General features: G+C 51.7%; 1 protein-coding gene across 10 annotated transcripts in view; it reads right to left on the bottom strand.

Annotated features, from left to right (window-relative positions):
- Window positions 1–24,031, bottom strand: part of DOCK3 (dedicator of cytokinesis 3) — a 175,967-nt gene that overhangs the window by 39,325 nt on the left and 112,611 nt on the right. For 7 of the 10 annotated variants that reach the window (XM_079794396.1, XM_079794399.1, XM_079794400.1 and 4 more), the window contains 14 exons: window positions 21,355–21,479; window positions 19,801–19,963; window positions 18,976–19,082; window positions 18,478–18,649; window positions 18,037–18,134; window positions 15,454–15,537; window positions 14,342–14,442; window positions 12,347–12,428; window positions 11,981–12,151; window positions 10,018–10,210; window positions 7,119–7,246; window positions 4,768–4,872; window positions 2,676–2,774; window positions 812–906 (listed from right to left, as the gene is read on the bottom strand). In XM_079794396.1, coding sequence (XP_079650522.1) covers window positions 812–906; window positions 2,676–2,774; window positions 4,768–4,872; window positions 7,119–7,246; window positions 10,018–10,210; window positions 11,981–12,151; window positions 12,347–12,428; window positions 14,342–14,442; window positions 15,454–15,537; window positions 18,037–18,134; window positions 18,478–18,649; window positions 18,976–19,082; window positions 19,801–19,963; window positions 21,355–21,479 — 1,723 coding nt within the window. Of the gene's footprint in view, window positions 1–811; window positions 907–2,675; window positions 2,775–4,725; window positions 4,873–7,118; window positions 7,247–10,017; window positions 10,211–11,980; window positions 12,152–12,346; window positions 12,429–14,341; window positions 14,443–15,453; window positions 15,538–18,036; window positions 18,135–18,477; window positions 18,650–18,975; window positions 19,083–19,800; window positions 19,964–21,354; window positions 21,480–24,031 lie in introns of all 10 variants that reach the window. The other 3 variants (XM_079794397.1, XM_079794398.1, XM_079794402.1) reach the window with 3 other exon arrangements.

Genomic DNA, 24,031 nt, shown 5'->3' with positions numbered 1-24,031 from the left:
TACCTGCGTAACTTTGATTATGAGCACTCTCTGCTCTGCTCTGTGTAAAATGTTCGCAGTTCTGAATACAGAAATAAAGGGCACTATCCCAGGTACAAAGTGGGAAGACCGCGCTGACACCTTGCTAACACAGCGAACGTAAGTAACCTCACTACAGACCGCGTAATCCAACATGAAAGGCCGGTCAGCGGGAGGAGGCCGTGGCCGGTGGCCGTCCCGAGTGGAGGGAGACCCGGTGAGGCTGCATCACCTCCAGCATCACTTCTCCGGTTTGTCAGTTGGAAGCTCCGGCCAGCGGCCAGCTCAGAAGTGGTCAGAGCCTCGCAGCCAGGCCTCAGGGGGTGCTTAGCACTGACTGTGGGAGGCAAGCAGTGTCTGGCAGACAACGCAGACCAAATGGGGAGGGGGGGGGCGCCTCGGAAACTGCAGGAAACTAGAGCCTCAGAAGCCAATGGGCCACAAAACAGGCTCCCTCAGAAAGCCCCCTCCTCTGGGTACGACATTTCACACCCTCAGCATCTCCTTTTCTCCCCTCACCGTGACACCGTGACACCGTTTGCCAGGCACCTAGGCTCAATGAAAAAAACACACACAAAAAAACAACTATCTTTCATTCTTTCTTCTCTTTGAACTTATGGTAAATGGTCAGTCCTGCTTATTGTGCCTAAAACATTTTTTTCACATTCACCCTCTCCTCTCTGTCCCCATGGCCGTGGTCTTGACCTCTTCCTGGCTTTCTCTTGCACAGACACGCTCTCCTCAGCCTGAGAACAACTCCGTGGATGCTGGGGCGAGGCCCCTCCACACTCACTTGCTTGTGAGAAGTCGCATCACCATCCAGTCCCGAGGAAAGACACTCATCTTCATCAGGTTCCGGAACACACAGAAAATCTTCAGCAGGAATTCCTGAAACAAGAAGGAACCCTACCATGGGCCCCTCTCCCCCACTCCCACCGCAGCGCGTCTCCTCAGCAGCGCTCTCTGCGCCTCTGGACGCGGGATGGGTCTGACCAGCGGGTTAGAGTCTGGCTCCCTGTGAGCTGCTCTTCTCAGAGTGAGTTCCAGGCTCTCTCACAGGTCAGACATGGGAGCAGATCCGAACTGGGCAGCACAGAGGCAGCCCCGTGCCGACAGCCCCAAGCCCAGGAGGGCCAGACTGCAGAGGAACTGGTATCCAACTGAGCCGGGGGGGCGGGGTCTCACGCTCTGGGTCACGGCCCCTGAGCATGTGGTTTTCAGAATCTGCCTTCTGGGATGTTGGGGACACATCGCCAGGAGCAGCACTTTAGGAACGGCAGAGGGAGACCCTCCAAAAACGTGCCCCTGCAAGGAAGCAACGAGAGTGGCAAAACGATGACTAAGGCTGGCGATAATGCAAGGAGGGTTATTCCGGAAAAGGGATGGAGGCCCAGGAGGAGCAGTGAGCTTCTGTGTTCACTTTCCCAGCCCCGGCCCCGCTCCCCCGCCTCCACGGGAGCCTTGAAAACAAGCAGCTGCGGAACCAGGGTGCAGGGAACCCGGCAGCCCAGCAGTCACTGGAGGGGCAGCATGGCTTTGGAGCTCCCGGAAAAGGCCATGCCATCCCCAGAGAACTGCTGCCTTTGATTTGTTGGGGGGCCACCCAGGAAAGCCCCGTTCAGAGGACTTATCTGACGTGACCAGAGCTCCCTCAGTGAGAAAAGCCTTATCGCGAGAGCATTTGCTGAAAAAAATCAGTCATAAAACTTAACATCCCAGCTACATGAACCAGCCATATCAGTTGGGACAAACAAGATAACGTCCACAACGCTTAAAAGAAAAACCCGGGGCCCTGGCCGGGTGGCTCAGGTGGTTGGAGTGTCATCCCATCCACCGAAGTAGTGCATGTTCGATTCCTGGTCATACCTAGCTTGTGGGTTCAGTCCCCAGTCAGGGTGCGAATGAGAGGCAACCGATGGATGTTTCTCTCTCACACAGATGTTTCTCTTCCCTCTCTCCTTCTTTCCCTTCCACTCTCTCTCAGATCAACAGACACACCCTCAGGTGAGGATTTAAAAGGAAGAGCTGGGAAGTGAGGTGTCCACAGTGTTCACTGAAAAGCTCTGGCATATCCCTGGAATCTAGAAGGTCACACAGATGCACAAGGCTGTCCACACTCCCAGGAAAGACCGACAAAGCCTAATACCTCACTTCTGGCTGACTCAGACCCATTTCTCTGCGCCATCTGCCCCTCAGGGCTCCGGATCCAGAGTCTGGCAGCCAAGGACAGCGCTCCCTTTCGCTCTCTACGGGCATCTTCCAGAAACACCTTTTAAATGGGGAAGGGCTGTCACCATTATTATTATTGTAGTTATTAGACAGTGAAGCCAGGTTTGCAGCGGCAAAATAGAAGGCATAGAAAGGGAGGAGTTCTGGTGTGCTGCCCGCGAGTGTGGCCCCGAGTAGCTTCCCATAAAGGCACATGGTCACAAGGCTGCCATCAGTCAGGGCAAACATGCCAGCACTTCCGGGGTCTGGTGCATGGGACTGCTGGCTTTCAGCCTCCCGAAGCCATGGGTCAGCTGGAAAGTGGGGCTGTGACTCACAGCCCTGGCAGCCCTGGCCTGGTCGCTTGCACTTGTCCCTGGCCGGGGAAAGCCCCTGCAGTCCCAGCCACATGCTGCCCCCTGGGGGAAGGCACGTGCTTTGCTGCCCACCTTGAGCTCATCTTTGCTCTGGAAGTTGTCCAGGAGGTGCTGGTAGTGGGTGTCACACATCTGGCGGAGCAGCGAGAGAAGGCAGGACACGTACTCACCCTGGGGAGACCCGAGAGACACTTAGCACAGACCATTACAAGGGCAACCCCGACCCACAGAGGGAAGGACAGCAGGGAGGGTCTGAGATGGCCCCATGATCATGAGAGGGAAGGCGACAACTCTGGTCCTGAGAATGAGCTTTCCTCTCCGCTGAGCGGCTGGAGGACGGGGGCTGTGGGAGATTTCTGCAGCGGGGCCGGTTCAAGCCTTAACCTATGATCAGGAAGCCCGCAAGGTAAGATGATGTTCCAGCTTTTCTCCGAGGAAGTTTGGGCATAGTCCTGTCACTGTATGCGGCCCGGGCACCAAAGAGAAGTCTGGAGGGGCCACTTGGATCAGGGTCCTCGGCCTTCTTTGAACAGAATTTGGGTTCTGCCCATCCTGCTGGGTCCTTCTACAATGAACTCCTTGGGGACCTCCCAGACTTACATGTGGTTAGTGGACCAAGCAACTGGAACATAGTAGGTCAACATAACTGTCTGGAAAGTACAGGAATCGAAACTGACCTGTATGAGAAGACAAGCTTTGGGCTTTAAGACAAGTGAAAATTTAAAGATAAAAAAGGAGTCTTTAAACTTTCTTCAAATTTCAAGTGGGGCACGTGGGAGAAAACCCTGCTGTCAGGACTCCAAAGACTTGCACTGTCTCCTGGCAGTGGGCAGCAGGTGGGCAGTGGGCAGCAGGTGGGCAGTGGGCAGCAGGCATGGCCTCCTTGTGAAAGAATGCCTCCTCAGAAAAAAATGGAGCAAAATGACTTCATTTGGACAATTGTCAAATGTCTTAAACTCATGGGAATTTGCCAACAGTTTTTAGTCTCTCAAATCCTTTCTAGACCCACAAGACTATTATACATATATGTATGCAAGATATAGACATGTACTAGTACGTGAGCCTCAGTTTTATCTGAAAAATGGGCATAACCAACCAAAATTCCTAGATCTGCTGTAAGGATCAGGTGAGCACACAGGAAGCATTTAGTAAAAGGCCCAGCACAGAAAAAGTGCTCGATAAACTGCAGTCATTGTCACCGTCATTAAATCTATGAAGATGAAACGCTTGGTGAGTATTGCGAAGAAACGAGTTAATATTTGTAAGGGCATAGAGGGTCGGGCCACAGCACACACTGTGTCACTGTCGGCTAGAACGGGTTACCAGGACATGCAGGTGCGTATGTGTTTGCCTACAGTGAGGGCGCCCTCACCGACGGGAGTGGACATTCGTCGCCAGCCCAGTGCTCCAGAGCGCTGGCCTGCCCTCTGCTCGCCCCGCTGGCCCGGGCACGCGGAGCATGGCTTGCCCTCACAGAGGGCTTTCTTCGCAGAGATCACTGTCACCTGCCACCTGCCGACTGGAAGGTCCCAGGCAAGGTTCATCCCGCTCCAACTCGGGCACAGGAGAGGGGATCTGGGGGCTCCTCTCTGGCCTCCGAGAGGCTCTCCCTGTCTGTTTCTCTCCTCATTCGATCACGGAGATCGCTGTCCAGTGATGCCAGCGCGATTCTACCTCATCACGTTCTTCCTGAGGCCCGACACTGAGACAAACATTACAGAAAGAGCAACTGACCTGTAATTCAAGCGAATTCCGAGAAAGCCCTCTGCTGTGCTCAGCACTGAGGAGAGCCTGTTCCCAGAAGCCTGCCTTTCACCGCAGCCTTACTCCTCTCCCTGCGTCTCTGTCTCACCCCCCCATAGGCCTGACTTGGCTCAAAGGCGAAGGCCAACGAAGACAGCGTGCAGGGGCCAGGCCAGACACGTTTCCTGGTCTGCCCTGAAGCAGCTTCTGTGTGAACCTGGAGGCTCAGAGCGGAGCTGGGCGGAGATGGGGGAGGGAGACGGCAGCATGCTGACGCCATGCGGGGCAGGCGGAGATGGAGGTGAGCGGTGAGATGGGGTTGGTGTGGAGGAGCCCCGGGTTAGACAAGAAACAAGGAAACCTGATGTTAGTTACTAACGGTGATCTCGGCTGTGCACTGCGGGCACCGCTGCCCTCTTACCGCCTCCTGAGCGTGCGATTTGCTCATGATGGTGAGCAGAGTCTGCAAGAGCACGTCCAGGAGGCTCTCCACCATCATCTCTACCTCCTCCAGGACGTCCGCCTCCTGGAGCGGGCAGCAGAGACACACGGTTAGGCAGGCCCGGCGCGTGCAGCCGGCGGCACTTTCTAGGCCAGCCATTCAGGACTGGTCTCGGGACTGGACTCTCCACACGGCTCTCGGCCTCACTAGTGGGGTGTCAGGGGACCCGGGCACCAGCTCTGAGAAGGCGGGACACCGGGCGCTGAGGCCCAGGATGGTGGCTGAGGCCTTACCCAGCGCCACCTGACACCCACCATTCTGAACTGCAGGCAAATGCATTAATTTCAATACACAGGACAGAAGCAAAGGCCCCGAGTTAGAGGTTTCTTGATGGTCCTGTCAATGTCCGGAGAAAGCACAACACTGCCGACCAACGCTGGGGAGATGGGGACGTGTTCACCCCGCGGGGTGTGGGCAGCACCTCCCCCATTGCTAACCACACGGCGGATCTTAGTCCTTCTGAACCCCGAGGGGCGCTCTCTGGCTGGTTTCAGTCTCTGCCAGCCAGGCTGCTGCCAGGTGTGCCTGGGCCCCTTCTAGCTCCTCAGCGTTCTCGCTCCTGGGCGCTGGCCCCCCGGAGGACTCTGGGCTCTGTCTTCCTGAGCAGCCCCCGAACACAGAGCACGCCTCCTCACAGGCTGCCTCCCAGCCACGAGGCTCTGACCTCAGGACGAGCCTGTGCTATCCCTTTACCGGCCTCTCATTCAATCTCAAATCCCGCAGCTCAATTTTCATGCTCTCACAGAAGTTCCCGTGGCCCCTTCTCCAGCCTCTTTAGGTTATAACTGGTCCAAATGTCCACCCATCCGTCACTCACGATCACGTGCCAGCCACTGTTTGAGGACTGAGTATGCAGAGGTGAACAAGGAAGATACACCTCGGTCTCATGCAGCTTCAATCGCATTCAGCCCTGCCCGTCTGTTTGATGCAACGACGCCCTGCCCGATCCACATGAAGAAGCTGAGCAGCTCTGGGCCCAAAGTTGTCTCTCATCTGCTGCACTGACTGTAACACTCCCACCTGTGAGGCCTCTTTGAGAAACTGTAAGCAATCAATTGCACCGGACTCTCCAGCCCCACAAATACCACCAGACCAGCTCCTTTAGGCTTTGATCTGTTCCCACTCCTTCTCTTCCTTTTTTCTTTTTAGCAATAAGCCTCCCACCTGTCAAGCCTGACCGTGGTCACTAGGAGACCTTATGCACCTGTGTGGCCTCTCTGAGGCCTGGGGGGAAGGGGAGCTGCCAGGCCTGGCCAGGAGCCAAGAGTCAACAATAGGACCCTACACCCTCACAGTGGCTCCGCCATGCTGTGCCATCACCAGATGGTACTTTAAGTCTGGATACCAGAGCACCCACTGGGTCCCTGTATCCTGCTCAAACCAAGCATGCTCTCTTTGGCACCTCTCCTGGTGCACGGCTAGCCTAACCATGTGCTCTTATCACCTGGCCACTGGCCTTCATTTTCAATGCACTTGAAATGTTATTTTCCAGGAACCTTATCTCAACTTACTAAGGTGGTGTAATAAAAACTCATTTTTGTTTTTAATTTGTTTCTTTATACTTTCCTATATTTTCCATAAGAAATGTAAATTTCTTCTATTGTCATAAATACATATAGTAAATATCATTAAAACAAATTATTCATGCCTGATACATGTCTTTCATTTCCTTCCTCCCCTTCCACCACAGATTTCCTTTTAAAAGAAAATATAAAGGAAGAAAATAGGCACAAGCATTGAAACCTCCCTCCTAAAGCACAGCTCTACCGTCCCTGCGGCTCAGCGCTCCCTGGGCAACATTTACCCATCTCTCACCCGCCCTGGCCTCCTCTGGCACGGGGCAGGAATGCCATACGGGTGGGATCAAGCTGCCAGGAAGCTGCCAGAAAAGTCTGAGTGAACAAGCTGCCTCCCAGCCTGCCTGCCCCTCTGTCTGTGCCCGAGCATCCTCAGAACATTCTCAGGAACCCAGAACCAACAGCGCTGATGGACACAGCATGGCACAGGCCTGGGCTTCCTGGTCTACAGAGAGCTATGCTTCTGGGTGGCCTGAGGTGGATTTACGTAGTGAAACTTTTGAAAACACAAGTCTGAGCTGAATGGTGTTGAGCAGCCTGCTGGGCACACACAGGCCTCCACGCCCTCGGGACCTTCCTGTCTGATGACAGCTTCTCTGACTGAGAAGTGTACAAAGTGCTCTTTGCTGGTCTGCCTCTGGCTGGGGTAGCCCGTCTGGGGCAGAGCTGAGGGGGTGGGGGTGGGGCCACTACCAGAGAGCTGGTCTTGACGATGGAGAAGATGCTGCCGAGGATCCCTGAGCAGATGAGCAGCTCCTTCTGCTGCCGCAGGTGGAGGTGGATGTGATGGAGAACCACGGGAAGCAGGATGCGGCGGGATTCTGGGAGAGAAAACACAAGGTGAAGGAGCCCTTCCGTGGGAAGGAGCCACCGCTGGAAGCCAGTGGCCGGCGGGGCGGGGCTGAGCGGGAGGCCACGCCCTCCCCTGGTGCAGGCCTAGAACCCACTTCTGGGCACTTTTGAGACATCCCCCAGCATCATCCTTCCACCTCTCGTCTTTCTCTGGTCCAGGCTTCGTATCTGCGGCGCCGTGTACAGGATGAGTGTGATGAAAGCTCCTTAATGACTAGACTCCAAATTAAAGGCTTAGCTTACAGTGAGAAATGCCATTGAAATGCCACTCCAGTTCTACGTGCTGCACTGACTGAGCCTGCACATGTGATCGGATTGTGAACGGTCCCTCTTCAAGACCCCTGGCTAGGTGTCCTGGCTCCACCACGCCCAGCATTCACTCTGTGCAGCCATTAGCCTGCCTCGCTGCCCCTCAGGCTTGTGGGATGCTAGGTGTGACCACAGCAAGGACAGGACAGAAGCAGGACTTTTGTCATAGGCCCTTGATAATTAGCTAACCCTTATCACCAAGCCCACTTTTCTTTTCTCCTCATTGTTACCCAAACAGCACAGGAAGGCCACTCCATTGACTCACGCTAAGACCGTAGGCTGTAGGCCGCTAGCTTCTCCCTGTGGCTCCATCCCCCATTAGCACCGTAGAATGAGGCGCTAATGGCCGCCTCTGCATTTGCTCACAGGTGTGATAACACAAGTGTAAAGTGTTTCTGGGCCCTGCAGGTCCCACCAAGCCATTCAGTCAGATGATTAGTAACACAAAGGAGCCATAGCATTTTGGATTTATTGTTCATATTTCAACACAGTTAAGTGTTCCAGATGAAATTCAGAAAGAAAATCTGTCAGCCAAAGACAAATTACATGACACACAGAGATTTGGGGACTGCCTTGACAAATACTTATTAGAATATGTTCCAATAAAATGGACTGACAGCTATCCTATGTTTAAAAAACATGCTTGATGCCCGGCTGGGTGGCTCAGTGGTTGAGCATAGACCTATGAACCAGGACGTCACAGTTTGATTTCCAGTCAGGGCACATACATGGGCTGTGGGCTCAATCCTCAATGTGGGGCGTGCAGGAGGCAGCCAATCAATGATTCTCTCTCATCATTGATGTTTCTCTCTCTCTCTCCTTTCTCTGAAATCAATAAAAATATATTTAAAAATAATAAAAAATAAGAAGATGCTTGGCTAAAAGAGAAGTTCATAATCTATCTTGTAGACCAAAATACCAACAAAGCAGGATATGAAACAACCAACAGCTGCTGCAGAAACAGTAGTTTTTTACTAGAATCTGCTGAAGGTCAGACCAAGGCGCTCTGAGAATGTGCGTGCCGGATAATGACGTCACTGGCAGAAACCCTGCTCCGGGAAGACGCTACCACTCAGCCTTCAATGGGGGTGAGATGCAAATGAAAGCGCGGTGGTGGCTGGTCATCGCAAACCCCAATCGCTTGTTAGGAAGAGGGCGCCGAAAGCTAAGAGGGAAGCCCCTGCCCCTCCCAAAGCCGAAGACAAGGCTTTGAGGTGAAGAAAGCAGCGCTGAAAGGCGTCCACAGCCACACAAAGAAGGTCCGCACGTCGCCCACCTTCCGACAGCCAGACACTAGGCCCCGAAGGCCGCCTCGACATCCTCGGCAGGGCGCCCCCAGGAGAAAGGAGCCTGCCCACTGTGCCACCATCACATCCCCCCACTGAGTCAGCATGGAGCAGATAGAAGACAACGAGACACTGCGTTCCTTGTGGACGTCAAGGCCAACAAGCACCAGATCAAACAGGCTGTGTAGAAACTCTATGACATTGAGGAGGCCAAGGTCAACAGCCTGATCAGGCCTGATGGCGAGAAGAAGGCCCATGTTCGACTGGCTCCTGACTACGATGCTTTGGATGTTACCAACAAAACTGGGATCATCTAAACTGAGTCCAGCTGCCTAATTCTAAATATAAAAATTCATACTGAAAAACAACAACAAACCCAATCAAGTTTTAGAACAAATTTTCTACGCGATTATGGGAGGAGCAAGTACATGTAAAAATATGAGAAGCCAAGTATGTCCGTGAGAGCAGCCTGCTGTCTCCCTCCCCGATGCCGAGAAAACATCGTTCTCAGCAGCACCCGAAGCTCACGTGGCAATGGCCTCAGTGACAGTGTCCAGCCCGCTGGTCACATCTCCAGTTCAGCTGCTGGTGAGGAGAGCGTTAACCTAAACAGACACTGAAGGAAAGCCTGATTTTCTTGGTGGCAGCTTTCCATCAGCAATCCGCCAGGCTAGCGAGCCAAGTTAAAGAGAACACGCGTTTAGTATTGCAAATGTGTGCAGCAGTGGGCTGGGAAATGATTGCTGCTATATTCCAAAAGTCAAACTTAGAGTTTTTTATTACCAAAAATTCTAATGATAAACACTCAGTAATTGTTTGGCTAGCATTTCAGACTGTTCCTGTGCCCTGGAAGTTTCTCCTATGCTCGTGCTATTCTGCTTCAAGGATCAGGCTCACATTGACCTTAACATCTGGCCCCTGAGAACTTGGCACCACTGCAAGCTGGTCTCTAGGAATAAATTGTAAGTGAGGCAGTAGTCCTATGTCTTGTCTGCATTCTTGAACTTAAAAGTTTTTATTACCAAAAATTATAATTATAGTTTATCAAAAAGACTGCACCTAAGGGCTATTGGCTTCTTACGTGATAAGACTGACCCTGTGATCACCTGAAAGGTGACTCTGACTCTCACCCCAACTTGACGCACCTGAGAAAGAAAACAGGCGGCTGTCCACGGTCCTGGCGATGGACTGCAGCTTCACCACATCCATGGACTGCCCGATGTGCACAGTGCTGGGCATGCTCCCCAGCGTCCCTCTCACAAACTCCGCCACCTCCTGCACGGTGAACATCTGCAGCAGCTCGTCAAAAATGGTGGGGAAGGAATTGAGGAGTGCGGCCTGCAGGAGCAAGTGCCGCCGTGGTTAGCTCCGAGGTAGTGTGCTTCCATTGTGCATGCTCAGACAAAGACACAGGCAGTGAGAGGATGAGAAGGCATTGCAGGCCCTGTTGTGGGCAGGCTCCTCCCTGGCCTTCCACTCCAATGTCAGGAGGTAAGTAATAGCATCATCCCCATTTTACAGATGAGAAAACTGAGGATTAGGCAGTAACTCACCCAAGGTTCTGTGGCAGGTAAGTGGTAAAGCTGGGACATGGAGCAGGGAGAACCAAAATGGAAATCAAAACTAGGGAACGGATGGGGCCAGGCCACTTGAAGCTTTCATAACTTGCCAGGGCATTTGCTGGCAAGAGAAGGGACTATAAAATAAAATCAGCTCAACATGGCCTAATATCCACAGCTGTTTTTGCTTATAAAATGGATTTAAATGTTTGTCTCTGTCTCTATGATCTGCTCTTGACCTTTCAGTTGTGGCCCCAAACTCCAGCCAGGAGCCTCTCAAGGAGAGTGTGTTGGAGAGGGCCGAGCACCTGCACGCAGCGCTCACTGAACTCTGCTCAGAGCCCTGCAGCCAGCAGTCCAGCTGAGAGCTGGACCATTTTCCCAGGATAGAGACATTTATTTGAAACCACGAAATATGAAGACGTTATTTCCTTCATAGTGATGCCTGGTGGTCTCAAGTGTAAAGCCAAAGGATGAAGAATGCATGGACTTGTTCGTGAACTCTTGAGGACTTTTGATGATGCTGGCATAGAGTTCGGTGACCTGGATGGCCTGGGAAGTGTGTGTTCTTGGAGACTTCTCTTCCAGAATCTCAGCTCTGGAGACCAGGAGGTGGCCTCCTGAGGACAACCTGATGATAATTCCAGAGCCGCCGGGAGGCAGAGTAGTGTAGGAGACAGACAATGTATTTTGGAATTAGACAGACATGAGTTCCAATCCCAGCTTTCCCACTCATTTATGACAGAACCTTGGGTGAGTTACTGCCTAATCCTCAGTTTTCTCATCTGTAAAATGGGGATGATGCTATTACTTATCTCCTGACATGGGTCTGAGGGAAAACATTAGGTGTATAAGTTTGTTTCTAGTAGGATGCCTGGCACACAGTAGGCTTTCAATAAACACTGGCTCTCAGTCTTCTCTCTCCTACGTGCAGGTAGCATGAAGGAGGCTTCCCACTTCCCAGTCCTCTTACACAATTAACCCAGGACGTCCAAAGGGAAACGGAACGTCGCCTAGAGACAGGAGGTGAGAGCGCAGGCTCCTGAGAGGTAGGTGGAGCAGGGAGGCTGTTTCTCTGGACGGACTCACCAGACAGCAGACACTGGCCTACAGTGAGCGGGAGTTTATGCCACTGGGCCACAGGTCTGCCATGCTGCAGTCTATGCTCGGGCAACCAATCGATGTGTCTTCTCACCTCTCTCTCTCCCTCTCTCCCTCCCACTCTCTCTAAAAAAAAATCAATGGAAAAAATAACCTTGGAAGAGGATTAACAACAACAACGACAACAAATAAATGAAGAGGACTCCAGAGAACAAAGCTGTGCTCCCCTACCATAAGCCACTGGGATGTTTTATATTCTCAGCTGGACCACAGCTGGTTTTGAAGTAAAAGCAGCTTTCCGTTCTAGTAGGTACTTTCTTGTAAACCACCCCTTACCCAACACACAGGAGCCTGCCAAGACTTCTTTGACTCCGGAAGCCAGAGAACAAAGAAATCACCGACTCAGACAGACAAGAATCCGCATCAACGCTCCCCTGCAGCCACAGACCTGAGTGAACAGGAGTGTCTCTGAGTTCCTGCTGTCCAGACTGAGAACAAACCGGATGGAGTGGAAAAGCTCTTGGATGCTGGACCGGAACTGCTCCTCTTCCATCCCACATGTGGCTCTCGAGTACAGGATCCTGGACTGCACGATGAACTTGAAAAGGTACTCCAGGGCCTGGAGGTGTGGGGACAGAAGGGATGGGAAGGCGTTAAAGATAGTCGGGAACTAACACAGCAGGGAATGAAGGGCAAAGGAACAGCGAATTCTACACTCAAGTCAGGTGATGGACAATCCCAACTTGGAGACAAGCATGTCTTTTTTTTTTTTTTTTTTTTTTTTTACTTTTCTCGAAGTCAGCCAGTACGTTACCCGCATGGCTTCCTGGATGTGGTCCTGCCGAATGAGTTCTGCCGAGCAGTCCATGTACCACTTCAAACAGCGGATGAGCTCCCTGGGGGAGAGAGCAGTCCCAGAAACCCCTTTAATCCACACGCAACGCAGCCAGAAATGTTTTCAGCCCCGAGTCAGCCACTCAGGAAATAACACCTGCTGCTGAGCTAGACAGAGCGATATGCCCCCTGCGGCGGGGAGATCCTCGGGTTATCTGAGACCAGACAACACTCCCATCCATAAAGAGTTGCCACATTGCAATCAGCAATTACAATCACTCTTTATCACTCTCCCTGACACACATTTCTTCTTTGATTACGAGAAAGTTTTCCCAAAGTCTTGGACTGTCGCCATGACTAGTAAATAGTAGACTCTGAATAAAGGTGCAGAGTCCATGTGCCCCTCCTCGATCGACCGTCATCCCATCTATTTTATTTCCTTAGGGACCAGGTCAGTGGAGTGAAACAGGATTACAGGCCTGCACGTTTACACGGCAACAGAGCACAGAGGTCAAGAGTATAGGCCCTGGGGAGACAGCAGGGTTCACCCCAGAGCCTATCAGCTTCTAACTCGGTCTCCTGGGCAGGTTATTTGATCCCTCTGTGCTGCATTCTCTTCATTTAAAATATGGAGAAAACAACCGTACATCTTGAAGTTATCGGGAATACTAATGAGGCGACACGTGTAAAACACATAGCACAGTGCCTGCTCTCCAAAGTGGCATAAAGTGTCAAGAGTTCCAGCGACTCCACAGCCTCACTATCCTTGGGTTTACCTTAATTTTACTCATATTGTTGCAAAATTGTGCTAATTCCTTCCATAGAAAAAGCAAGACTTATTTTTTGCAGCTTTAACAGCTATGGAGAAACTATGGTTTAAAATGTCAGCTGAAAACCCACGGTAGCTTTTTTTTTTTTTGCAGAAATAGAGACAAAATTTCATATGGAATCTCAAGGAACCCCAAATAGCCAAAACAATCTTGAAAAAGAACAAATTTAGAAAACGAACACTTCCTGATTTGAAAACTTAGTAGAAAGTTATAGTGATCAAAACAGTATGGTACTGGCATAAAGAGAGACATCTACACCAATAGAATAAATGGCTCAGAAATACACCCTTGTGCATATATGGTCAAATTATTTTCAACAAGGAAGCCAAGACCATTCAATGGGGGAAAGAATAGTCTTTTCAACAAACTATTTAGAAAAACTGGATATCTTCATGCAAAAGGATGAAGTCAAACTCTTATGTTATACAATAAACAAAAATTAACTCAAAATGGATCAAAGACCTACATGTAAGAGCTAAAACTTTAAACTCTTAGACAAAAACATAGGGGTAAAGCTTAATTACATTAGACTTAGTAATGATTTCTTGGGTCCAACATCAAAAGCACAGGAAACAAAATAAAAAATAGATAAAACTTGTTTACATCAAAATTGAAAACGTCTGTGAATCAACGGACACAAGCAACAGAGTGAAAGGCAATGGGAGAAATCTCTGCAAATTACATACCCAACAGGTGTTAATATCCACAATATATAAAGAACTCCCACAGCTCAACAACAAAAACCAAACCACCTGATTCAAAAATGGGAAAAGGACTTGATAGCCTTTTCTCCAAATGGTCAATAAGCATGTGAAGAGATGCTCACATCAGTAATTGTTAGAAAAATCCAAATAAAAACCACAGTGCGATTCCACCTCACAACCTTTAGAAAGGCTCCTATAACCACCGCCCCCTCCCCCCCCCCCCACAAGAAAACCAAACAGACAGAAAATAGCAAGTGTTGACAAGGATGTGGAGATACTGGAACCCTTGTGCACCGCCGGTGGGAATGTAAAATGGTGCAGCCACCATGAAAAACAGTATTGGTTCTTCAATGAAGGCTAAAAGGAAAGGTCAGGTGACCTTTATTTAAGCCTCTTTCTTTTCAAACACAAGTCCTAATAACGATGCCAGACAGAACTTACTTGTATGCCAAGGCTCCAGCAAAGTGCTTCTGGATGTACGTGTCCATTACGGGCCGGAAGTGGAAGTACTTGATGTCTCTGAGCAGGTTGATGATGAACACCTGGCGGAGATACCAGGTTCACTGGAGGCCTCAGACCTCTCCCCAGCACTAAACAGAACTCCTGCTTCTTCGAGGAATGGCAAACTGTCAGTGTTTTATCTAGTGCTCCCCGTGGGTGGTGAACGTGTGGTTTCCATCCTGAGTCTGAACTGCTGTCTGTCTGCTCTGCTCTAACTCCCCTGGACGCCCAATCCAGACCGGGCTCCACTGCCTGTGCCTGTGTTATGCCGAGCCTCTTCCTACTAATGCTGGGTGTACAACAGGGAAGGCAAAACAATACCTGTGCAGGTGGCATAAACACTAAGGCATCTCCAAACACTTGGAAAAAAGAGGGGAGAAAGGATTGTCCTTGGAGCCAAATTAGCCTATGAAAGGCTGCGCCCTTCAGAAGTGGGGCTGGCCGGCCAGGGCAGCGAGGAAAAACAAAAGCCGAAGGGGCAAGTATGCAAGTGCCATTCTTGCCTCTGCCCTCATCTATCGGGTAGACTTGGAGTATCCAGTTCTCCTTGAACATACAGCCTCCTGTGGGACTGGGTATGTTAAGCAAAGTGCACTAAACAGCCTAATCACTGTCCATTCTCACTAAGCAGCCTCCTGCGACTCTTGGCTCCCAAACGACTTCATAGAGGGAGGAAGTGTGATGCTGAGACCAGCACGAGTGAGTCTCGGCTTTTGCTGGTGCTTATAGCCACGTCTGCACGTGAAGAAATGGACCACCTGCTTCCCCGCAGTCGTCTCTGGGCCGCCTGGTGGTGCAGGCCACTATTTCAGGGCCAGGCAACTCTGCAGCTGTGATGAGACCGAGTATCAGAACCACAAGGTTGAGGCCTGCCCCTGGCCATGCTGCATTCTGCCCATTTGATTGGAAGGGATCTGCCTGGTCGGTTGGTTGGTCTTGGATGATACTCCTCAGTCCCTTTTCTACTGGAAACATCCGAACCTTGTGCAGACTCACTCTAATAACTTACTTCCCTCCTTTAAAAAAGAAGTGGCAGGAAGGACAAGACTTACCAAAGACTGGAACACCAAGAGGCCGTACTTCTCTGTGTTGTCATCCAAAATCACAAAGAGTGTGTCTAAGATGTCCTGCAGAAACTGCAAGAGCATAGACGTCAGGGCTCAGCTCCCGGGACCTTGTTCACAGGTCAAACTTCCAGGCACCAATGCATTTACCTCCCAATAAACACAGTCAAAGACCTAAGATCTCAAACCACCACTTACAAATAAGCTAAAGCAGGGGTCCTCAAACTTTTTAAACAGAGGGCCAGTTCACTGTCCCTCAGACCGTTGGAGGGCCGGACTATAGTTTAAAAAAAACTGAACAAATTCCTATGCATACTGCACAGATCTTATTTTGAAGTAAAAAAAACAAAACGGCAAAAACACCCACATGTGGCCCATGGGCCGTAGTTTGAGGACGCCTGAGCTAAAGGGTTCACGAGGGAGACTTGGGGTATTTGCTGACAGCCCAGAGGAACAGAGAGAGGCGCTTCCTGTTGGGAAAGTGCTAAACTTGTTAGGAAAGAGCAAGTACCTAAAAACCTAGGACATCCATAGAGGATAGCAATCTTAAAACCAAGACAAGCTAAGTGATTCTAATGCCAAATTCATTTTGAGAAAAAGAGCTCACTTTCCTGGGACCTCAAAAGTTCAGCCGTCCCTCGCTCTCTACTGGCCTAACTCCATACAGGACATCTGGGTGAGGATGTGGCAAGGGAGGCCTGACCTACAGAAGCCATGTTTGGATCTAGACGTTCGTGGCCCAGGGAGGGAGAAAGCAGCCTGTGAGGACGGCACTGAGGGTAAAGGGCCCGGAAGCACGGCCTCTTGTTGCTGCTTGTGTTTAGGGCTCGCACCTTCCTGCCTGAGATGCAGGCCCCAAGGGAGAGAATACACACACTGGGATGCCAGTAGTCTGTAAAAATCAAAGTTAACGTTCTGTTGGTCAGAACTAATACCATGCTTACAATTTACTTCAAAAGAATATAAGGTGGGAGCCCTAACCGGTTTGGCTCAGTGGATAGAGCCTCGGCCTGCGGACTGAAAGGTCCCAGGTTCGATTCCGATCAAGGGCATGTACCTTGGTTGCAGGCACATCCCCAGTAGGAGGCAGCTGATCGATGAGTCTCTCTCATTGATGTTTCTAACTCTCTATCCTTCTCCCTTCCTCTCTGTAAAAAATCAATAAAATGTTAAAAAAAAAAAAAAGAATATAAGGTGGGAGGTGTGTCTAGGGACTGGATGGGCAGGATTGGCCATGGGTTGGCGAGTGTTGGTGCGGGGTGCTGGGCACACATAGGGCTCTTTATACTATTCTGTCTACTTTTGTGTGGGTGTGAAACCTTCCAATAAGAAGTAAAATGCTAGTGTATTCTCCCCACACTCTCTTCTGGCTGGCCCGAGACAAATGATGGGTGCTGAAAACACACCTGCTGGTAGAATGTTCTCCTGTGAGGAATACAACCTGCTTAAAAGATCACAGACTCTCCTACTGCCTGTCTGTTCACTAGATGATATTGTGGATATGTTCAGAAGGAAAAAAGGCCCTGAGTATGAATTTACCTTAAGTTTCAAAAACTAGGATGAGCTTATTTGTTACGAGATCTTTCTAAAATGTACGATACCCTGATCATTAATTAAAGCAGAGCTCATACTCGACTTCGCAGAAGTGCGCAGAGGTGCACACTGTTCCCGATTTGCAGATGCGTGCTGTGCATTATGGAGTCCACGGAGCTGGGAAAGGGAAGCAGAGACAGCGCGTCGCTGACCTGATACTTGTGACAACAGAGCCAAGATGCTCATGGTGGACAGGCAGCCTCCGGAGATTTCGTCTCTGTCCTACATTCTGTTGCTCCTGCTCATCACCAAAAGCACCCCCACTTCCTCAGTGGAGTTCAGTCCAATGTGGAGAATCCACCTGTGGGGCTTTTGCCAGCAGGAAGTGCCTGGGGGTTTCCTGAGCTAGAACCAGGGGGGCCAACACTCGGCCCAGCACGGAGGAGCCTACAGACAGCTGGGGACGGCGGTCCCGCTGCTGCCGGCTTGGCCATCAGATGGGACCGCCACAAAGGAACTGGGGAAAGCGGCGGAGGCAGAGAGTGAGGAAGCCGCCCTGCCATGGACGCTAAGTGAGAGACGGGGCAGCAGCAGAGCTGCAGGTTCACGGGGCAGATTGAGTTCTTCTAGACCAGTGGTCGGCAAACTGCAGCTCACGAGCCATTTGCCGCTCTGTTGACTAATGAGTTTGCCGACCACTGTCATATACTACCCTTTACCTCTTTGCACACAATATGCCACAATTGCCTAATCCTCACAGCTTTCAACTACACGGTAACATTTAGTCTAGTCCAGTGGTCGGCAAACTCATTAGTCAACAGAGCAGCAAACCGCAGCTCGCGAGCTGCATGTGGCTCGAGAGCTGCGGTTTGCCGACCACGGTTCTAGACAATCAAGAGAGTCGAGCCGGAAAGACATCAGGCTGGGTGTGTGGTGAGGGTTACAAAGTAAGGAAATGAGAAAGACCCCAAGGAAGGGAAAGGAGGCCTAAAGGACGCAGGCAGCACAGAGCACTGGGCCGTTTGAGGGGAGCCATACCTTAACAATCTCCTCTCCGCTGACATGCCGCAGCCGCCCCAGGATGTCCATGATCCTGTCCGGAAAGGCCTTCCATTTCAGCAGAGCAAGGAGGTCCACTAGAAAGCAAGCCCGCAGGTGGTGAGCCCTGGCTAAGCCAAGGACAAGCAGCGCCCACTCTCCCAGACACGGACGGGGGGGTCTAGGGAACAGAAATAGCTGTGAGCATGGCCACAGCCTCTCGAGTGCTGAGATCAAGGCCAAAGACACATCTGTGAACTCTGGGTGTGCACTCTGGACCTGCCAAAAACCAGGGAAACCCCAGAGGCTGCTGCTGCCAGTGATTCCTTCAGCGTCGATGAAAAGGACCCCCCACTGTGGCAGGACAGCAGTAATTCCCGTCTCCCTTAACATGCATCAGCAACTGAGGATGGGAGGGCACCCCGCGGCGCCAGCACCTACCGTTCTGGGTGAGCTTGGTGGAGGAGAGCTGCGTGGAGATGAAAAAAGACTCTTTGGTGCTGCGCTGGAAGATGAGGCTGGAGGGGACGTTAGGGCAGCCGTTGTAGTCCTCTTTGCAGCAGGGCAGGCCCAGGTACAGGGCATGGTTGTTAAACGTGCTGTTCTCATCACACTGCAGGCAGAAGCAGAGAACACAGAGCACTTCCGGAACCACGCCGCGTGTACAAGTCAGGCCCCGGGGATTTCTGGTTGATGTTTGTGCTCTGTCCAGAAACTCCCCAGCATGGCTGACATGCCTTTTAAAAATACATACATTTTTATTGATTTCAGAGAAGGAGAGAGAGATAGAAACATCAATGATGAGAGAGAAACATTGATCGGCTGCTTTCTGCATGCTCCCCACTGGGGATCGAGCCCGCAACCCGGGCATGTGCCCTGACCGGGACTCAAACCGTGACCTCCTGGTTCTTAGGTTGGCGCTCAGTCACAGAGCCGCACCTTGTACACGTAGAGCTCGTGGATGTCATCGGAGAGAGTGGTCCCGTCATCCCGCATCAAGGGCGAGAACGCAAAGCCGAAGAGTTTCTTTTCCCCTTTGTCCTTCGCTGTAATAGAGCCAAGTGTTAGTTGTTTTAGCTGCACTTTGCTTTTAAATTTCAGCCCCCCTGTGCTTACCACCTACGCTCTTGACTTCTTAGTCCCTTACTTTCATTTACTATCGACCTGACGGCAGGAGCGGCGTGTCCACTGACATCCCAGGGCCCACACTATCTAGACCCAAAGAGACAAAACTGCGGTCTTGATTAGCCAGAGGCTCTCCAAGAAGCAGCTTAACACACACACAGGAAACACCCAAGCGAATGGCACTAGCAGTTACCCAGCGTCCAGGGCAGACACTAGGAGCAAATACCCAACCCCTTGGTGTTCTGTTGTTGTTTTATTGATTTCAGAGAGGAAGGGAGAGGGACAGAGAGATAGAAACATCCATGATGAGAGAGAATCATTGATCGGCTGTCTCCCGCACACCCCCTACTGGGAATCGAGCCTGCAACCCAGGCATGTGCCCTGACCTGGAATCGAACCTGGGACTCTTCAGACAACAGGCTGATGCTCTATCCACTGAGCCAAACCCACCTAGGGCCAACCCCCTGGTTTTAAATCACTGTCCAGAGAACAGTCTCTGATGACATCCCATCTCTGAAATGGCCATTTCTTCCCAACTCCTCGTTTTCTTGCCCCCATAATGAGAACCCTCTGATTCTGTTCCGGGGTGGAAAGAGTTATATTCACGTCCCCTAAGGCATGTGGGGACGGCTCACTCACTGGAACAATGTCTGAACTCAAAGCGCAGGTGGGAGCCGCGGAAGCGGTCGATGGGGATGGGCAGTTTGACGATCTCTCCCCAGCGAGGACTGTTACTGTGGTAGAGGACGAACGAGTGGTAGGAGCTTCTGTTTGGCTCTCCTGAACCCAAGCTGATGCAATCCTGGAAGAGAAGCAAATCAGGTGTCATTTCCTGGAGGGCCCTCCATGTCTCTGCCTCGAGGACCCTGTCTCGGGCGGGTCTCATTTCCCTGCCAGGCGGAATCTGTAAGACGAGGAACCGCATCTGGCCTCCATTCAATGCTTTCGGAAACAACGGTGTGGACGGTACAGGACTCGCAGTCACCGTGCTCGCTTTCCTGGGGGCAGAGGTCACCACACACACCGCCATAAACCGGGCGCTGAGTTGGGTACCTGATTCCCGGAGGTGGGTCCCGCATCCTCACCAAGAAAGGAAACAGTGGACTCCGTGGGAGAATTCAACTGTGCATGGCGCACGGCCAGATCAGAAAGAGAATGAAATGCTCAAGTGGAGGAGCTGGCTTCCTCACCGCCCTTAGCCCCGCGCTGTGCTGGCACCTTAGGCTGCCCCCAGCGGGCTGTCCTTGGCTACAACAAGGAAGGCCAAGTTTAACTTGACCCGGGTTCCCAAACATTGCCCTGAAGATGCGCCGGGGCTGCCTCCTGGGAGGCCGGGCCGCCCCGGCAATGTTTGGGAACCTGCACGGACGGCTCTGCTGACCTCGGTAGGACTCCCATGCAAACAGTGCACGTGCCTGAGTCCCGGAGGTGCGTTTTGAAAGTGACAAATCACTGTTCTGACCACCATTTCAACATTTTCCTCTATTTCTTCCTTGCGCTGGGAGGGGATTTTGGCTAATTTCACCCTTTTCTTCTGTAAAATGTGGATGATGGTTCTTGTTCTGCCCATCTCACAGGGCTGCTGTCAACACACAAGAGTGAGGTCTGAAACACTGACTTGCAGTCCATCAAGTGCTCTGAAAACGAGGCCATGAATCTCGAGGAACCGCACCCCGACATGACTGAGGGGAACCTGACACCAACAACAGGAAAGCAGCGCCAGGCCTTCACTTTCAACAAGTGACAGGATCCCTGCGGCGCACTGGCCGCAAGTGATCGTAGGGCTTGAGCCTGCTGTTCCGTGTCCCGGAACTTGGCACCAGCCGGCGAGGACCTGTCTCGCCCTGGACCAGAGCAAATGGAACTTCCTGTAGTAGCTCAAGGATGAAGAGTGGGATCTAGCAAGTTACGGGAAGTAGGCAGCTCGATGCGAGGTGGGATGGCAGAAGCAACAGGTGGGACAGACTAGAGGGAGCAGGTCTGAGCTGGAGCAGACACCAGGAGGAATGCTAGAGGCTGGGACTGGGAGTCGTCAGCAGGGCGCGCCTAGGGCTCCCTGGCGAAGGAAGAGGCAAGCAGAACGCACACGGACGATCCGAGCCCAGTCCTGCCCGAGGGTCCTGGACAACGTCCACAGAACAGGAGGGCTATTTCAGGGTCAGCCTCCGTTCCAAACTGGCTGGCAAGCCTTACCTTCAAGATTTCTCCATCTGCATAAAGCACGTACATGGTCACTTCAATATTCTTCTGCACACTCTTTCCCCCTCTCTCGAAATCCCCCTTCTCCAGGGTTAGGTACAGGTCATTGCGGATGTCGCCTGTGGGGGAAGAAATGCCATGTCCCCGTGACCCCAGAAGCCACACTGTCCCCTGTGCATGGAGGACCAGGCTAGCGATGGCACCTCCGGGGTTCGGGTGAGTGCTCAGGGCATTCCAAGCTTGGTTAATAACGATGGACACCCTACAGTTCCAGGGAGTGGCACGCGGTTGCTCAGCCACGTGCTCAGCCTGCACCCCGCAGGGCTGAGCACAGCTTGTGCGCGGCGGGCAGGGCGGGCAGAGCACCTTCTCAGAGGGCAGGTGGCTGCTCAGGCTCCCCCCTCCAGGAGAGTAGCTGCTATCTCAGCCTCCACAGAGATTCTAGAACCCACTGTAATCAGGTCTTGTCTATGTCTTAATTAGTCCCTCGTCCTCCCCCTAAGGAAAGTTGTTTTTGATTTTCTAGGTTTTCTTTCTGCAACCCTCCACGCTGCTGAGTCTGACCGGAGTCACCTGCTCCCTCCTCCTGGAGGCCCAGCTCCCAGGCCCCTGCCTGCTCAGTGCCGGCCGGTCACCGGACTACCTGGCGGTCTTTCCTCTGTGTGACAAGTGCCTGGGAGCGGTGACGCTCCTCCAGAGGCACAGTGCTGGAGCCCGGGGGGACCACCTGCTGTGTTCTGGCGGCTTCCCCGGGCCCTGGCTCCAGCTATGCTGCCCGTATCTGCTGCCCGAGACAGGCAGAAGCGGGAACTGCTGCCCGAGATGACCGAAGTCACGCCTGCCTCTCTGGGGTGGGGCTGCCTGTTGCTGTGTGAGAAGAGCCTCTGTACTGCTCTAAGGTTCCCCATACGCACACAGGGAGTTTTAGTCACACTTTCTAAAGGGCTTCCGACTAAAAAACAACAAAAACATGGTAAAGGCTGTGGGGGAGAGAGGGGGTGTCTTCCAAGGAAGAAAGCAGCATGGGAAGCCAGGAAGGCCGGAGGGAAGACGTGCCGGCACCTCCAGAGAGCGGTGAGAGCAGAGCTAACTTGCACAGCAGGCCCTTCAGAGCCAGGCTCTCCAGTCGTTCCTTAGAAACACCGGCACATCTGACCGGCTCAGGCCTCGGAACCACAGTGAAACAGGCTTTGATTCGGGTTAGTGAGTGAGCGTTCTGGCTGCGTCCGACAGGGCCGAGGGCCTGCTTTCTAACTGCGGGAGTGTCTGCGGATCTCGTGCGCACGACACGGCGCCAGGCCAGGCCTGGCACACACCGTGGGCTCCTGAGGCCTTCACGATCAGACCTTCTCCTCTTCAGGTCACCTTCCTATCCCCGAGTGCAGTCATGGTGCTTTGGTCGCATAACGAAGCTCTCAAAAGACTTTGGCTCAAGTAGGGAAGAGCGACCCACAAGAAGGAACTAATGAACAGCGCAGAGAAAGCGTCCTGTTCCTCGAGGAGCCCCGAGGCCGCCATGCAGAGGACCGTTCTGAAAGCCGCACCCCAATGCCTGCGGGAGGCGGGCCGTGAGGCCTGTCCTTGCTGCCGCCAGGCGTTCCTCTGCGCCAAGCGGAGCCTCCACTTTGAGTCCTGCCACATCGCTCACAGAGCACGCAGGCCTGCGGGGACGAGGACAAGCAGGAGAGGGGCAACTCAAATTTATCAACCTGCTACTGTCAGGACAGAAGCTGAATAAAATCCGTCCTGAAAGTGAGATTCAAAATTAACTGGGAACGTTGCTGTGGGTTATTGCTATTATAATGGGATAAATCAAAGTTGGTTATACCTTTAATTTTTACAATTGAAACAGAAATGCCAGAGCCTTCTTGTGATAAGAAACCTTTTAGTTGCCGAAACCAGTTTGGCTCAGTGGATAGAGCGTCGGTCTGCGGACTGAAAGGTCCCAGGTTCGATTCCAGTCAAGGGCATGTACCTTGGTTGCGGGCACATCCCCAGCAGGGGGTGTGCAGGAGGCAGCTGGTCAATGTTTCTCTCTCATCGATGTTTCTGACTCTCTATCCCTCTCCCTTCCTCTCTGTAAAAAATCAATAAAATATGTTTAAAAAAAAAGAAAAACTTTTAGTTAAACATTAGTTTTTCTATGGAGTTTAAATAATTATTCAATTTCTAGACTGATTTGGCAAAAAAAAAGTGAATAGTCTAGAGAATTTTAATGTATAACCTAGAGAATAGGTGCTTTGCTTAAATATTATCCTGGTTTTAACCATAACTCTCTGGAAATTACTTTCAAGGTAATCCACATGACTTTTATTATTTTTTTAAAAAAATATTTTTATTGATTTGAGAGAGGAAGGGAGAGGGAGAGAGAGAAACGTCAATGATGAGAGAGAATCATTGATCTGCCTCTGGCAGGAACAGGGATCGAGCCCGCAACCCGGGCATATGCCCTCACCGTGAATCGAACCGTGACCTCCTGGCTTGTAGGTCAACGCTCAACCACTGAACCACGCTGGCCCGGCCGGTTCTTTGTTTTTCTAACCATGTCTTCTGTGTCACAGGTCTCCTGGTTATATTGTTATGAAGTCAGTGACGTTCCCTGCTGTAACAGGGTGACAGGGATGGGCACAGTGACCTCACTATATATGATAATTCCTTTCTTGGGCTGACG

Source organism: Cnephaeus nilssonii (genome assembly GCF_951640355.1).
Source record: "Cnephaeus nilssonii genome assembly, chromosome: 17".
Taxonomy (NCBI): Eukaryota; Metazoa; Chordata; class Mammalia; order Chiroptera; family Vespertilionidae; genus Cnephaeus; species Cnephaeus nilssonii.
The sequence above is the reverse complement of the archived record's forward strand: the minus strand, read 5'-3'. Positions and strand labels throughout refer to the sequence as shown.